General features: G+C 36.3%; 1 protein-coding gene across 2 annotated transcripts; it reads right to left on the reverse strand.

The window, feature by feature from the left end:
• Positions 1-207: 207 nt before the first annotated feature.
• LOC104097524 (uncharacterized) lies at positions 208-8,047 on the reverse strand. 2 transcript variants are annotated; one of them, XM_009604092.4, is made up of 8 exons: positions 7,647-8,044; positions 6,514-6,627; positions 6,358-6,426; positions 6,223-6,242; positions 6,096-6,148; positions 5,918-5,948; positions 5,747-5,828; positions 208-1,114 (listed from the first exon to the last, which is right to left on the reverse strand). In XM_009604092.4, the coding sequence occupies exons 1-8, from the start codon at positions 7,834-7,836 to the stop codon at positions 924-926; spliced, it is 750 nt and encodes a 249-aa protein (XP_009602387.1). In that variant the 5' UTR covers positions 7,837-8,044; the 3' UTR covers positions 208-923. The 2 variants fall into 2 exon arrangements, with proteins under 2 accessions (XP_009602387.1, XP_070043264.1); XM_070187163.1 differs by lacking the exon at positions 6,223-6,242 and having other exon boundaries at positions 6,096-6,158; positions 6,348-6,426; positions 7,647-8,047.
• Positions 8,048-17,681: the final 9,634 nt, after the last annotated feature.

Here is a 17,681-nt window from a genome sequence, read left to right on the forward strand (position 1 = left end):
TCTATAGATTTGTGAAGCACTTGATATTGAACACATCTTGGCGATATTTTAACAATATATGTTGGTAAGTACATGTATATTCATCGAAACATCAACCACAAGCATTTAGCGATTAGTTTTGACACATTAGAAATGAAAGTAAGTTGACAACAAATCAAAAATCTATAGAGCATAACAATAATCCACACACAATCAACAACCAAACAATACCTAAATGCAGGTACGCAATAGCAGCATTGAAAACCAAAGTGCCTTGTGAGTAGCGAAGAACCAAATGAAGGTACAAAATAGAAACTAGTATCTAAGTTCTAATCTGTTCCCACACAAGTCTATGAAGCAAAATTGTTTATTCTGATAATAGCTATAGGTTGTCTTTTATATAGATTGACAGCCTAACCACCTAGCACAAGTTTGATGCCCGCTCAAGACATCTGGGGTCACTTATCCTGGCTTCTTTCTCGAGCCGGGAAATTCCTCTCCCCCTCTCCAGTCACCTGTTTCCCGCCCAAAAAATGGAAGGTGAGAAAAGAGAAGATTAACCAGAGGGTTAATAATCGTTCACCATCTGTCTAAGCTTTGGTGTGCAGAGTTACCAAATACATGTCCTGGAGGCAAGTAGCAGCACCCGATGGAATAGTCGAGGTACACTCAAGCTGGCCCCAAGACCACCGTTATAAAGAAAACATTGAATTAACGAATGGAGAAGAAAAAGAAAAGACAAACAAAATCCTTCCTTCCCTTCTCCCACCACCAAGACAGTCTTTTCTGAAGTATGAATCCAATAAGAAGAAGACACACAAGAAGCCTAGATAACAAGAGTACATGCTTCAGTAAGCATACTTTCTGCCAACTTGGAACACCCAGAGTTGAAGAATCAATGCTTCTCAGTTCTGCCTAAAGTGATTCCTGTAGTAAATCAGCAATCAAATATCCGCAGATTTGTTGCTCAGGTCCACTCGTTCATCAATTTTTTTACAGATGTATATAAAATGAGCATCCGGATCTTCCATCACATAATCTGCCGGAAGTAGGCCCTTCTCGGTTAGGGGAATAGGTTCCAAGTATGACTTTACATTAGAATGGGAATCACCAGGCTTTTGAATTCCTGGTCTAGCTGCAAAATGGAAATAAGTAACAAGATTGGACCGAGATCATTAATTAAGACACTATTCACTTCCTAAAGGTTAAAAATCAAGAATTTTGGTAATAAAGTATTAAACCATATTAATTCATTCGACAGAAGAGCTTCAGATTTCACTAGGAGAACAGATAACTCAATTATGGTTTTTAAATTTCAAAAGAAGAATTTTTCACAAATAATTTGATATTAAAACTGAACCTTCTTTTGCACACAGAATGCAAAATCATTTTTTTCTCTTGTGATCGTACACAATACACAACTTCACATGCAGTTCTCTTCAACTTTAATCTTCTCTACTTTATTGGCAAGTCCAAAAAGTAACAGTTGTGTCTATCCTTGATCAGAATCCCTACATGTCTGTAAATGCTTCTGCCAGTGCCCAAAGCTTGTGTGAATGAGGCAGCTGAGGCTTTATTATTATGAGGCAGCTGAGGCTTTATTATTATGAGGCAGCAGAGCTAGCACAGTATTGTATGGCAAAAGCTTTTTGTTTCTTTAGTAAAGGTTATGGCAAAACAATCTTGAGAAAGATCAATAATCATTCCCTTTTTGCATGGAAGGATTGGGAGTATACAGTAGGAAGAATCCAGAATATTCATTCTCGATAAAAGGTTATTTATATGATGTGTTGTGTCTTATATATTGGGGTGCACATGGTTCCCTTAAGAGGCTGCAACTAATAGACTTTTATTACTTATCTCAACAGCATAATTCTCAGTAATCCAGAGTGATGCACGAAATGTTCAGATGCATAAATAGAAAGCCTCTTTGAACTGTTGGCATCGCAGTAGCCCCAATGTGACTGCAGCAGAAGTCCTGAAACCATGCTTTTTAGTCCTTTGAGTTTGTCTCTTGGGTATAAATTTGATGGGTCTGACTCATTCTAGGGTATATGGAGGCATAAATTCAAGGAGAAATTATCGGAGAGACTAACTAGAAGAGATCAAACCATTCCCGAAAGATTTCTATCTAGTCAATGTAAAACCCAACCCTAACTTATGGTATATTTGGTGACTTCCAAGGGAATTCATTAGATTCATGTATATTACTCACGAATGGGCCTAAGTACTATGTGGACTGATATGTCAGGGTTAAAAACATGACCAAGATTAATAGTTCCTAATAGTTTCTGAAAACATCATATAGAAATAAGTGGTGAATCAAGGTTAAGCAAAGCTAAGGACCTAAGGCAAGTGACTAATTTAACTACAGCTTAGTTTTCCATAAACAGCATGATTTGAGATGAATGATGAGATTTCAAAGTATTACGATCGCCTTAAAAAAGACTTAGATGAATTGCATTGACTGGACAAGTTTGTAGTGTGTTTATATACATATATATGTGTGTGTGAATATATATATACATATATATGTGTCTCTATGTGTGTGTGTGTGTATATATATATTTATATATACAGAGAGAGAGAGAGAGAGAGACATAATATATATGCTTGAAATTTTTGAGTATCCATGATAAATTCGAATTGCATTTTAAGCTATAATGAATATATATATATCTTCCTTTGATTTGAAAATGTTTCTAATTGTTCATTGCAAGTTTAAAAGCACGCCTTGACTCGTGATGCATACATGTATGCATGAAACAAGTGATACTTTGTTTAAACAAGTATGATAAGAACGATACGAGAAAGGGTTTGGGAGGACGCCAAGGAGATATAGAGATGGCGCCAGCCATGCATGGAAAACCAGTACCTTATTCACACAGCTTTTTGGAGGGGAATTGTGGCGTATACGATACCAGTACGAGAGTTTCTACCCTCAATAAAGGGGTGAGGTAGCCTATAGATCGAAGTATAGCCCCTTAGTCACAAGAGAAACTATAAAACTGGTTTGAGAGAGAGAGAGAGAGAAAAAAAAAAGAATAGTTTCAGCTAACAGTTTTGGGACATGAGCTCAACTTATCATTTTGACTGAAATGTGTTTTCAGAAAGATATAATTATAGTACTACGTGTCCTTATACTTAAATTTGACGGATTGCATGTTTTGTAACTAGTAGCTTGTCAAGAAAAATTATGGATATGGTTATCACTTGTTGAGTCAGTGGATTCATTCCTTACTTCTCATATTTCAGATTCAGTAGCAGCTGACTAGTAACTGTAGTAAGCCCCAAATATTTACTTTGTGGAAGCTGTGAGTCCATTCCTTCCCTTCAGTTCTTTAGAACAGTTTATGTCGTTTCAGATATTCTAGAGGTGCTATATGCACTCCTTGACAAGATCGAGGATTGTAGTTATGTTTTGAGACGTGTAATAGCTTGACGATGGTTTGTTATGTTTTAATTAAAGACTAACAATTGCATGTGCATTATAGTTTATATGATGTGAATGAGTTAGGCTGGTTGATGGATGTCCTGAGTTTAGCTAAAGATGAGTTTGTTCGCTTGGAGGGAACTAAACCCACTAAGTGCCTTTCACGGCCCCCAGTTTTGGGTTGTGACATTTATCTACCCAATACAAGCCAGATTTGTGTCTTAAAGGTCCTTTCTGAACTATTACAACCACTTAAATCAATCCTTTGCAGCTCAACACACTTTACAGATTCTACATGTTAATGTTCTTTAATTCCATCTACAAGAGGGGATTTATAAGGAAAAGAATTACTCCCTTTTTCTTTCTTGAATGATATGAGCTGAGAAGATTTATAGCTATGAAGAATGAGGGTGACCAGAAGAACCAAATGGTGATTCACCCACGCCCAAGGCAATATGCAAATATCGAACACCAGCGTTTGGATGTGAACTACTGGCCTACATGCAATTTTAACTCCCTTAAAATTGTGCATGTTTTTTGTAGTCTGTATAGTTCCAGCCTTGTTAACAGAGTAACTGAACATAATAGGGAATTTTAGACTTCAAGCATTCCTCCCCTATCCATAAGTCTGTTCAGAACTTGATTCTCTGTCCACTTCCAACTTCTAGTTTAGTATATTGTTAAAAATTCTTCCCACAAATTACTGATACTCTTCCATATGCCCCCTCTTGCATTCAAATGCAAAGAGGGAGGTCTCCACCCTCCATTATTACCATAAATAGCATTGATCAACTTCTTCCAAAACTGCATCACCTTTTAACATATACCTCCACAGGCATTTGAAGAGTAGACTCTTATTATGTTCAGTTACTCTGTCAACAACGCTGGAACTATTATTGATTTTTTTCTCAGACTCAGGATGGCAGATTGTACTCGGAGAAATCAGAATGACTGGGAGGTAGAAGACTACTGTCACTTCAGCAGTTAGAATTAGTCTCAATTGACCATAGCAATGTGGATTCACTGATCTGGACAGTTGGTGATAATAAAAACTTTTCAGTTAGCAGCTATTACAGTATGTTGATCAGGATGTCAAACCTAGAGCTGTCAATTGGCCATGGAGGGATGATTTGGAAGACAACAGCTCCAAAAAAGGTAGCATTCGTCGGTTGGATAGCAGCTTGGGAGGCATGTTTGACACAAGATAACTTGCAGAGAAGGGGCTTCAAGCTATGTAACAGATGTTATCTATGTGAAGGAGATAAGGAAACATTGATTCATCTTTTTCTCCATTGCATGATTTCTCGACAATGCTGGGAAGTATCCTTTGAATAGAATTTACCTTATCAAAGAAGAAACGGGAAAACAAAAAGTAATCTTAAAACCATGTCATAGCGTTCATATAGTAGTTTGTAGTCCAGCTCACACCTTTTAGAGGTATGACGTGATCTTCTGATTTTTGTTTCTGTAGTCAAGGTGTAGCTGTTCACATTTTTTAGGGGTAGGACATGATTTTTTATTTTTTATTTTTATAGATAAGGGATATCTTAAGGGCAGACCTAGAACTTTTCTTAGGGAGTAGAGCTGCTATTACATGCCTTAATAACAATTTTGTGATGTTTATAACACATTATTTAAGTATGCTACACTAAATAGTAAGTAGTTAGAAGAAAATTGTACGCGTTATTTGAAAGTTATAAAAAAAAAAATGGTTTTTTTATAAGGTCAGATTTTAATGATAAAGTACCAAGGTGGTACAGAGCAGTACAGCACTCTATAACATAACATATAATACACTAAAAAATTGTATTTTAAAAGCTATTCAAAAGTTAAAATAAAAGGCGAATTTGTTCTTTTCAAGTAATTTAACCAAAAAGCATTCTTTACTCCCTTATTTCTTTTCTCAAATGTAGATTCCATTATTTTTAAATCTCACATATATTTACAATAACTTTTAATTTGTAGTAACTTTCCAAAACCCAACCCATCCCCACCCCCACCCCTCCACCTCAAACAAAAAGAAAAAAATTAAACTATTTAGCTTAAATTTAAGCTAAACTATTTGGATCTTCCCAAATCCCACCCCCACCTTATACATGTCTATATGTTCAAGTTTAAAATTTTAAAACTAGCATGCATGTATAAATTCACAAATAAACCTTTCTATTGACTTTAACATAGCCTAAAGATGAATTTCAAAAATCTCTTGCAAAGGATGCCACAAGTAAACCAAAAAGTTTTATTTACCCAAGGATATTTCAATGATCAAATAGTAGTCTAATAATCTAGGATAATAGACCGAGCATATTTTGGATGATTTGCAATGAAACTTACGTATGATGTATAACTCAATTTTCCAGTTAAACACTGGTCGACTCAGATGAGGCATCCTTGCTGTAGGATCACCATATGTTATCTGCAAAAAACAAGTAAAGAACAATTATTTGGTGTTTCAAAATATACCATAAAAGTTACAACTAGGAATCCATTTAGGCCTCTAGTTACCAACATATAAACACCTCCATGTCTGAGAAGCCTACACATGAAAAGACAACAAAAGTAAGTTCTTATTCATCAAAAGAACGATAATCCTTAGGTATTTTGGAGGCAGCAGAGGAGGAAAGGAAGTGAACACAATGAATAACTACAAAGAAATACAATAAAACACCATAAACTTTCCGACCTGCTCACTTCTCCAAGCATTTGTCCAGCACATATTGGAGCGTTGGCACCACACTGAAAAAGTGTAGAATCAGTTACCACATCTAACAAATTTGAAGAGATCCGAGAAAGAGTAAGATGCAACTAACCATTAATGAGTCAAGGGTTCCTGTTACATTAACGACCAAATTATCCCAGAAAAGATCAGAAAATAGAGAAGAAAAGATAGTCAGCGACTAGTAAATAATTAACAAATGGCACATGAAAAAGGGAGATATAATTACCCTTATCAATGACAGCGTCAAATGATTCATCAGGAAAGAAGCTCATATCTCTGACATCCATTTGCATGTCTGTTCAGTTTCAAAAGGAAAACTTTATACACCAGAATTCTAAATTGGTTTCTAAATCAGAATTGAAAAGTTCTTCAGCTACAATACATTTCAACTGCGGAACGTGCTCATACTTCCTTCTCATCATGTCAATAGCCACTGTTGATATATCGACATTCACTATTTCTTCATAACCATCCTTAACCATGTCCTCCGACATCACTGAACGAAAAAAGATCTTTTGATCTCAGTAAATGCATTAACTTCTTAATATTGAACAGCATATGCACAATACCAAAACGCATGATTGTCATTGTTCAAACACGACTATTATAACATTTTACACTTTATAAAACACTTAGGCATCCAATAGAGAGCTTAGGCTCAAAGCAAAATGAAATCTAGCAAACCAATAAAATAAAAAAATGAAATCTTTAAGCTCGAATAAGCTAGAAACAGGCATGATCCTCCATTTTCACTAAGGCTCCTTTCGATCCAAAATTAAAAACTAAAATTAACAACCCTCTTCAAGAATTTGTTGAAGCATCAGAAGACCAGACACAAAACAAAATTAACCAGGTAAAACCCTCAACAGAAGATTGAAAATTCTTATTCTTAATTAAGCACGAGAATCTCAAAAGCAGGGGCCTAGTGATATACATTTCTTCAAGAATTCCTACAAGCATCACATACCAGGTAGAGATCAAAGCAAACCAAGGGATGAAGTGAAAGAAAATGCAAATCCTAAGCTCGCAGTTAACAAGGAAATATCGACATGGGGGTCAAATTGAGATAAATTTCTTCAAAAATCACATAACAAGGTAAGAAACAAAGCGATAAATAAAAAATTACAAAAATAATAATAAAGCAAATGCAAAGCATAAGCTCAAAATAGAGAATCCCAAAAAGAGAGCCAGTTGAGATAAATTTCTTCAATAATCACATATCTGGCTAAGAAACAAAGCAACTTAATCAAAAAATTCAAGGCAATTCTAATCTCACATCAAGAAAGAAAAATCTTTACATCAGGGTCAAATTGAAATAATGATCAAAACAAAAAACCTGCAAAGCTTGAGCTGAAACCAGAGAATCCCAAAAAAAGGGGGACGAAATAAAGATAAATTTTCTTCAAGAATCACATACCCGAGTACAAAACAAAGCAATTCAAATAATAAAACATTAAAAAAGGAATCGAAAAAAATCCACAAAAAAGAAAGTTTAAGCTCAAACATAAGTATTACCAGCATTGCCACAGCCAACCATGAGGATCCTAGAGGATGTAGGAACATAATTTCGAACAAAAGGGCGGAGAGCAGAGTAACGCTGGTACCAATCAAAGGAACCACACCCTGCTTCTTGTAAATACCGTGCATCCCAATAAAGGGCGTCCCCGTAATTGTATGTATTGCAAGCTGACACGTCCCTTAACATTGTTTGGCTGGTTTTTCCGGGGAACAAAAAAGATGGTTAACGGCGGCGACCGCCCAGGACGGTGGTTGTTGGCCCTTTGTAGGTTGGGGGAAGGAGGAGTAGCAGAGTGTCACAATGTGTGGAGCTGAGAGTGACCGAGTCTGAGGGACAACAAGTGAAGTTTACGCGTGGTGGTAGTTGACTTCGCCAACCTTCTACTAAACTGAATTTGTTGTTTTTTTTTTTTAAAAGATTATAGTACTATTAGTAGTATTTCAGAGAGTTAAAAGTCATTCACCAAATTTCTTGAAAAAAATAAATGATCTTGAATACTAATATAAAATATTGGCATAATAATAAGAGGTTTTGAATTAACGTCTCGATCTCTCGAGAGAGAAGGAGGGGTTAAAATTGAAAAGAATATTGAATTGGAATGGCAAAGTTTTACTCTGTACTTGAGTTTTTTGGAATAGAAAGTAAGGGCCAATGTAAAGAAGGGCGGATAATAGTAATGAAAAAAATTTTAAAATATTTTATTCCGAACTGTAAAACTTTTGTAATGTTCCAAATAAATTTGATCATTTAAATCATTAAATATTTCTTTTACTTTATGATTATAGTCTAACTATGTTAATGTGTAAAACAAGACTGAATTGAATCAATTTGTATCTAGGGTTTGTGCTCTTTTCTTGTAGAAACCTCTACCCCTTATATACATGATGGAAAATGACTATTTGGGCTCAAATCCAATCCTTACTACACACATAAATAAATGTACAATATTGGCAGAATATTAAGTTGGGCCTTCTTCAATCTGGGCCTGGCATATAGTAACTCCAACACCCCCCTCAAGTTGGAGGGTGGAACAACCCCCAACTTGGGAAGAATCGCATGATGAGCAAGACCAGTAAGCGGCTTGGTGCAGATGTCAGTCAGTTGTTCAGAGGTGGAGACATGGTGGAGAGAGATAAGACCATCAGCAAGCTTGGTTCGAATGAAGTAACAGTCAACCTCAATGTCCTTGGTGCGCTCGTGAAAGACAGGGTTCCTAGCGATATGGATGGCAGCCTGGTTGTCACAGTAAACAAGAATAGCAGCAGTAACAGGGAAGCCAAGATCTGATAAGAGCCTCACTACCCAGGCAAGTTCAACAACCACTTTGGAGATAGCCCGATACTCAGCCTCAGTCGAAGAGAGAGAAACAGCAGGTTGCTTTTTAGCTTTCCACCCAATGAGGCAATCACCCAGAAAGATGCAAAAGCCAGTGACAGATCGCTTAGTGTCAGGGCAAGCGGCCCAATCACTATCACAATAAGCAGCCACAGAAGTAGAAGGTGAGTTGCTGAAGAAAACACCAACATCAAAAGTTCCTTTGAGGTAGCTGAGAAGGTGAAGAGCAACCTGCATGTGAGGAGTATGAAGGGCCTGAAGAAATTAACTTAAATCATGCACGGCAAAACACAAATCAGGTCGAGTATATGTTAAAAAATTTAACTTCCCCACTAAGATGCGATGAGACTCAGGTGATGGAAGAAGATCCCCAGAATCAGCTATTAGTTTGACATTCAAGTCAATGGGAGAGGCAACAGAAGACACATTTGTACAGTTGTGAACCTGCAGAAGATCCTTAATAAACTTCTTCTGATGAAGCAACAACCCAGAACTATGCCACCTCAATACCCAAAAAATAATTCAGAACACCTAAGTCTTTGATTTTGAACTAATCATTCAAGAAGCACTTGAGAGCAGAAATCTCATCCAAATCATTACCAGTAAGAATTATATCATCAACATACACAACAATCAACACAATGGAAGAAGCAGATTTTTTGAACAAAAGAGAGAAATCATTCAAGGAGTGAGAATAACCTCTAGAGCATAGGGCATGAGATAGTTTGGCATACCATTGCCTAGAAGCCTATCTCAAGCCATAAAGTAATTTCTGAAGCCTGCAGACTAAAGGGGAGGAAGTACCGTAAAGGGAGGAAGCACATAAACCAGGCGGAAGTTTCATATAAACCTCCTCATCCAAATCACCATGCAAAAAGGCATTATTTACATCCAGTTGGAAAAGAGACCATTGATGTTTGACAGCTACAGCAACTAAACATTTAACAGTAAAAAATTTAACCATAGGAGAAAATGTATCATTAAAATCAATTCCTTCAAGTTGTGTATCCCCTCTAACAACTAACATAGCTTTATATCTTTTCACTAAACCATCAGCCTTATATTTAATCTTGTAAATCCACTTGCAGCCAATAGGCTTTTTGCCTTGAGGCAACTCAATAATTGACCAAGTATTGTTGGCCTCAAGTGCCTCAAATTCCTTTTGCATGGCCTCTTTCCAAGCTGGAATGGAGGCAGCCTGTTGGTAGGAGTAGGGTTCAGTAACAGCAGTGTTATCTAATGAATGAAAGCTGAAGGAAGAAGCACTAGAGCCATAGAGGGACTGGGAAAGTGTACAGATGTACTGCTGAATGTGACTGGGATGATTATGTGTCCTTGAAGATCTTCTTGGAGCAAAGGGACAGACTGAATCAGAAGGAACATGTGAAGAGGTACTAGGACCACACGAAGAAGAAGAAATAGGCATAGAAGAAGAAGAGGGAGGAAAGAAAGGGACATAATTAGGTTCAGGGAACAAGAAGGAGGACTGGGGAATAGAGAGAGAAAAGGAAGATGAAGCAGAAGTAGAAATAGCAAAAGGGAATATACCTTCATAGAACACAACATCTCTGGAAATCAGCGTTAATTTCGTAACCAAATTATAAATCGTGTAACCTTTCTTTGCTAGTGGATAGCCAAGGAAAACACAAGGATCAGCTCTTGGCTAAAGTTTGTCCCTATGGCACTTAGGGACTGTGCATTAACAAAGACAACCAAAGGATCTGAGATGTGAGAAGGAAGGAGGTTGACCATGCAACAACTCAAAAGGGGATTTATCATTGAGCAATTTGGAGGGAAATCTGTTTATAAGATATGTGGCAGTCAAAACACAATCTCCCCAAAATTTGATTGGTAACTTGGACTGAAACAATAAAGCTCGATAGGTTTCCAACAAATACCTATGCTTCCTCTCCACCACACCATTCTGTTGTGGTGTGTGAGGGCATGAAGTTTGATGAATAATACCATTATCAAGAAAGAATTGACTGGCAGAATTACTGGACCATAATTCAAAAGCATTATCATTCCTTACTGACTGAATTGTTATATAAAATTGTGTTTGTACCATGGCTATAAAAGCTTTCAATAAAGTAAAAACATTGCTCTTGGATCCCATGAGATGAGTCCAAGTAGCTCTTGTAAAATCATTAACAATGGTGAGGAAGTATTTGCAACCATTATAAGTAGGGTTGCTATAAGGTCTCCAGGTGTCCACGTGGACAAGTTGGAAGGGAGAAGAGGTTTTAATGCAACTATCTGGAAAAGAAAGCTTAGGTTGTCTAGCTAAAGGACAAATAGAACAAACAAAAGGTTATTTATTAGAAAATTTGCAAGGAAGAACATAAATGTCTTTCATTCTACTAAAAAGCATATGCCCTAGTCGATTGTGCCATAAAATCTCCATTTTATTGACATCAGATTGGTATGTACAATGGGATGCAGGAAACAATGGAGAATGGTATTTACAATTGGAAAAGAAAACAGAATCACAAGTGGAAGTAAGTGCAGTAGAGACAGTAGAAGAACCATCTACCAGAAGCTTGTAAAGATCATGCTCCACTTTACCAACTTCCACTGACCTCTTCAATGAAGGGCCCTGGAGAAGACAGGAATACTTGTTGAATAGAAGATCATAATCCAAATATGAGACCAGTTTATATACAGAAATAAGATTGTAGTGAAAGCTAGGAACATAGAGAATATGATGCAAGGTGAAAGATAAGAAGTGCAGGGATCCAGTACAAGTGACTTTGACCTTGTAACCATTAGGAAGAGTAACTAGATAGGGAATAACAAGAGGCTTAATGTCAAAAAGAAGCTCTCTATTAGACGTCATGTGATATGTGGCTCCAGAATCTATAATCCAAATGCAATCATTAGCTCTAGTTAGCATGCATGCACCATAACTAACACCTACACAAGCAGAGGAAGGAACCATACCGGCAAAATTGGCAGAACCCATAAGATTGTGTTGAGTAGGTGAATCAGAAACATGATTCTGCTACAGCAAGTGTAGCAATTGAGTGTATTGATCTTTGGTTAGCCCAGGGACCAATGAGCCAGAGTCAGGAGGACACTCAGATGGGAGATTAGTTGAGTCATAATTCACACCAAGGTTCTCAACTTCAACATTCCCAGCAATTCTCTTCCCTTTGGTGAACTTAAAATTAGGTGGAAAACCATGAAGTTTATAGCACTTCTTAATGAGATGCCCAGGTTTTTTGCAATACTTGCACACCAAATTGGACTTTGTCTTATCAAAATTGACTCTTTGAATATACTGTTTTAGAGGAATAGGAAGTCGATTGACTGTTGGATATTTGTTAACAGAATTATGAAAGTTGACATTGAAAGAGGCTGATTCATTGTTGAACTGAGGACTAGGACTGACTTGTCTTTGTCTTTCATCTTGTAGAAGAATATTGTAAGCATTATCTAAAGAAGGTAAAGGCTGCATCATGAGCAAATTACTCCAGACACTAACATAAGTGTCGTTCAACCCCATGAGAAACTGATAAAGTTTGTTCTCCTCTTCCTCCTCAGACATACCCCCCACAATTACATCTATTGGCATACTTAGAGCGCACAAAGGCCAACTCGTCCCAGAGTTTCTTCAGCTTATTGAAATACGAAGCGATGTCTAATGAACCCTGATTAGTGAAAGCCAATTCCTTTTTTAATTCAAACACTTTGGTCCCATCAACAGATCCATACATCTTATTAAGCTGGTTCCAAATACTCTAAGTAGTTTCTAGGAATTGGACGCTCTCAGCAATGTCAGGGGATAAGGAACTAGTTATCTACGAAATGACCATGTTATTACACCTATCCCACAGTTTAATTTGAGGAGAATCATCAGCAGGTCTAGGGCATGACCCGTCGATAAAGGCAATTTTGTTTCTGGCTGATAAGGAGACGATCATACTCCTTCGCCAACCTCCAAAACCAGTCCCAGAAAAAGGGTTAGAAACAAGAGAGATCCCAGGGACATCAGAACATAAAAGAAGGAGAGGATTTGAGGGATCTGAGATATAAGTACTAGAGATTCTAGAGCTAACAGAGGTATCTGCAACAACCATGATGTAGAAGCACAAGTAATTACAAAACAAGAAAAACACCACAAAAATCAGGCATGTAAGAACAAGAGAAGCGGAGAACACAATACCAAAGTTTCTTCACGACGGAAAGAACTACAACCTTCAAAATCGCAAGCAGAGGAAGACAGAAAAACCAGTATCAATGTCACAAACCCTAGCTCACGAAAAGGACCTCAAACCTAACCTTCAGCGAAAAAGACTTCAAACAAGCTATAATTAACACAAAAGAAGGTTAATTCGGAGTAAAACCAACAGCAAACCAAAGAGTCCTCGGCAGAAAAATGAGAGATTGACGAAAGCAACCAAAAAACCAACGAAATTCCGGTGAACCCATGAAACTTGAACAAAAATGAACAAGGCATCGGACGAACCAGCGGGACGGAATGAAGTAGAATCACCGCTCTGATACCATGTTAATGTGTAGAACAAGACTGAATTGAATCAATTTGTATCTAGGGGTTGTATTAGAATGAACGAAGAGCCAGAGCTCTTTTCTTATTGCATCAGAAATAAAATGAATCAAAAATGCATGTTTCTAGAAACCTCTACCCCTTATATACATGACCCGAAAATAACTATTTGGGCTCAAACCCAATCCTTACTACACACATAAATAAATGTACAATATTGGTAGAATATTAAGTTGGGCCTTCTTCAATCTGATCCTGGTGTGTAGTAACTCCAACAAACTATCAAATAATTATACTCCTTTCATTTATTTTGTTGATCAATACATAAATCAATTAATCTCCTCCCCACAATTATGTTCTTCCCTTTTTTCCGTATGCTCTCCCGTGTTTTCACTTTCTTTTTTTCAATATTAGATCATTAGGGAAGAAACTTAATTCTAGTTTATCTTTAGTTGCTCTCGAGAATGCCGTATGGGGATATTTAATTAGCGAAAAAGGGCTAAAAATACCCCTATAGTATTTTAAATGATTTACTATCGCGCTCCATCTACCTATTGGTCTGAAAATATATTTAATGTTATCTTATGGCATGAACCCTACTACTAATGGAATCATCTATAGTCCCATCTTTTAATGTGCTGTCACGATTTGATTGAGACACGTGGCTATCTGGTCCATATCAATTAAAACCCGCCCCAAATATCGACCCACCCCATTTTGTCGGACCAACCCATAGTAAAAACACTATATTTCTACCTACCAATTCCTTTTACCCTTGTCTTCTTCATCAAATTGGGGTAGTTCTAATTTTCTTCCTCTTCAAATTTTTTCCTCCTTTCAAGTCGTAATTGTTTTGTTCCATTCGTCTTCTAAACTTGCCTTTTCTTGTAAAATCTATTCCTTTTTGGTAAAATACAAGCCCATCGTGTCTGAGAATTCAATTGCTTCTTATTCGTCGTGACGATATGGTCGCGGGTTGATTTCTAATCATTTTGTGGCTAAGACTCCTACAAATGCTGGACTTAGATTCTACAAATGCTCTCGTTTTGATGAAGAATCGTCATGCGGTCTTTGAAAATGGTGCGACCAAAATATGCCACCACATGTGACAATGGTGATACGCAACTTAAATAACTCACTGAAGTGTGTAGAAGTAGAAAGGAATTATTTGAAGATGATGGTGGCTGGCTTGGAGGATGATGTTTGACGAGAAAAGCTGAAATTGAAGAAAATTATAGCAGAAATGGAGGGCATTAATTCAGCCAGTTTAGCAGGAGTGTCTAAAATGGAGGATAAATTATGAAGGATGAAGCTTTTTATTGCTATTTCATGGTTTGTCTTTATTTAGATTTTAGTGGCTAGGAGTTAGTGTAGTTTGGTTATTATTGTTGTCGGGAGTAATGCAATGGTCCTTTTGGTTCTTTGATGATCTCTATGTTTGTTTCAGTTTTTTGTGTTTTTAATGAATTTAAGTTATTTTGTTCAAGTTGAAATGTACTTGAAATGTGCTTATAAGGAAAATGCCCATCTATTAATAGTATCATTTATCTTAACAAGAGAAATGACAATAAAGTTGGCATAAAAGAAGGCTCGACTATGGAGCTTAAGTAAAGCTGCAAACATATATTGTTTCTGGAATATTTACCTAACAAACATAGTTATTAGACAAGTAAATATGTGAGCCAAAAATTTATACCAATCTCACAATATATACTTGTCTAAAAATATATAAGTGAGTTACTTGTCTATTACAATCATCACAAAAATAAATTGTCTATTACGGTCACCCCAATAACTTGTTACTTTACTTCCCCTTGCTCTTTCTAGTTTGAATCTTTCGAATCTTTTTCTCCTTCACACCTAGTAACTGAGTTCTGGTTATTGCTTGCTTGCCTTTTCAAGCGGTCCTTGTTAGGGAATATGACAGATTTGTTGGTTGTGAGCTACCAGTATGATCTCCTGTGAAGTTTATCTTCCTTGTCCCAGTATTTTGCTGTTGATTCTTCAGTTGAAGCCTTTTCATAATCTCAGAGACAACTTTAGGCCTCAATACTAGGTGAGGTTCATTCCCAAAGTCTGAATCAAGTAGTCTTCTTGGAGTGTACTTGGTTCTTTTTAGACTTTGCTATTGAGAAACATCACTGCTTGCTGACTCGACTGAGTAGCCTTAGTGAAATTAGAGCTGTCAATATGGGTTGGGCCGGGTTAGCCCAACCCATCACATGTGGGCTTTAGCAATTGACGAGCTGGGCTGGGCTAGCCCACTATTTTGATGGGCCTTATAATGGTCAGCCCACCCCAGCCCTACGTGAGCTGCGGGCCCCCACGGGCCGGCTAATTATTTTTTAAAATATAATTTTATATTTTTTCTTTAAGTTCTAACCTAAAAAAAGATAAATATTTAAAAGTTAAAAAATTTCTTATTGGAAAAATTAATAACTTTTTATACTGTTTCAATATATCACAATAAACACTAAAAAGTAAAAGACAAGACTATATTTCATTCACTAAAGTCAAAATTCAAAACAAACTATTCAAGAGAACGTCCATGACGCTTATGGGATATCCAACACATCATCTTCATCAAACATGTTTTAATCCACTTGTGACAAGGTTGTCTTAACATCTTTACTTTCATCCACATCTACAATTCATATGCAATATTAATTATTTAAACATTAAGAATACTCAAATTTTAAAAACTAATAATATCAAATTCACATAAAAAATTATTACCAGTTTGAGTATGGGAAAAATCGTGCAACCAATTTCAAGTAGTAACAAGTGTTTGGATATTTTCATGATGAATGCAACTTCTGTACTTGGTAAGAACACGCTCACCGATGCTAAATATTGATTCCAATACTACAGTAGTAATAGGAATACTAAGTACATCACGTACCATTACTGAAAGATCGGGATATTTTCTAGAGTGGTCCTTCTAATACATGACAACATCCATCTCTTGAAACTTCTCAAGATCAAGCTTTGGTTCCTCTAAGTAAAGATCTAATTCTAACTTTCCATCGCTAGAGGCAGTATCACCCTCAAATGCTTTGAATTCCTATGAAATTAAAAATATGACAATACATATAAGAACAAATAATAATAATAATAATAATAATAATAATAATAATAATAATAATAATAATAATAATAATAATAATAATAATCCAATAGAGTTAGAAAAATATTCAATTCACAACAAAATTAAAATTATTTATGTTGAATATTTTGAATCCCTTGGTGAGTTACTTTTATCTTCACTTGATGTAGTAAGAGTACTAGAAGAAGCACTAGCAACATTTTGCTTGCTTGCATAATGTTCATAGAGCTTATACAATTTATTCTTCATATGTGCTATCTTTTCTTGTGCAGAAATAGGATCGAACTTAGAATAACAAAAATTTAAAAATTGCAACTTCATGCGGGGATCATGAATTACTCCAAATGAAAGTATTACACTATGTTCTTTCCAATATCTTTCAAATTTTCACGCATTTTTGAAGCCATGTCTTTAATAACTTTATCTTCATTATTCAACTTCTCCTTGAGCATGCATTCAATTCTCCAAACTTGCATAAAATACAAGTTAAAGGTTGGGTAACTTAAACAAGAAATTAAGTTAGTTATCTCTTAAAAAGGCTCCAACACTTCACATATTTTTCTTGCCCTTCTCCATTGACCAGATGTAGAACTATAAGCATAACTCCTATCATGCTAATGTAGACTAGTAAAAACCTTTTCATATGAGAGACTACTTTCAAGCATCAAATATGTCGAATTCCACCTAGTTGATACTGTAGACACTGAAATTTTAACAGATCAAGATAAATCCTAAATTCAAGACGACTCTTGAAATATTAAGATTTAGGGTTACTTGGTGGCTACTCAACCCAAACTCTAATTCATGCCTATAAATAAGGTTACACATGTTCTTCAAAGATGGTCTCAGCAATTCTATAAACTCCCGGAATATGCACAAAGAGATCAAATATACGATCTCCCAAATTTCATAAAACTCTTGGAATATTCATTAAGAGATAAAAATATGTCAAATATGTCTTGCTCAAACTTCTAGCAACATTCAAGATCTAAATGGAGTGCTGCTACATGCTTCTTGATCATCAAATACATCAAGGATATGCATATCATCATACGTTTGAGAAATATGTCGTTATAGCCCTCG

Source organism: Nicotiana tomentosiformis, chromosome 1 (assembly GCF_000390325.3).
Source record: "Nicotiana tomentosiformis chromosome 1, ASM39032v3, whole genome shotgun sequence".
NCBI lineage: Eukaryota > Viridiplantae > Streptophyta > Magnoliopsida > Solanales > Solanaceae > Nicotiana > Nicotiana tomentosiformis.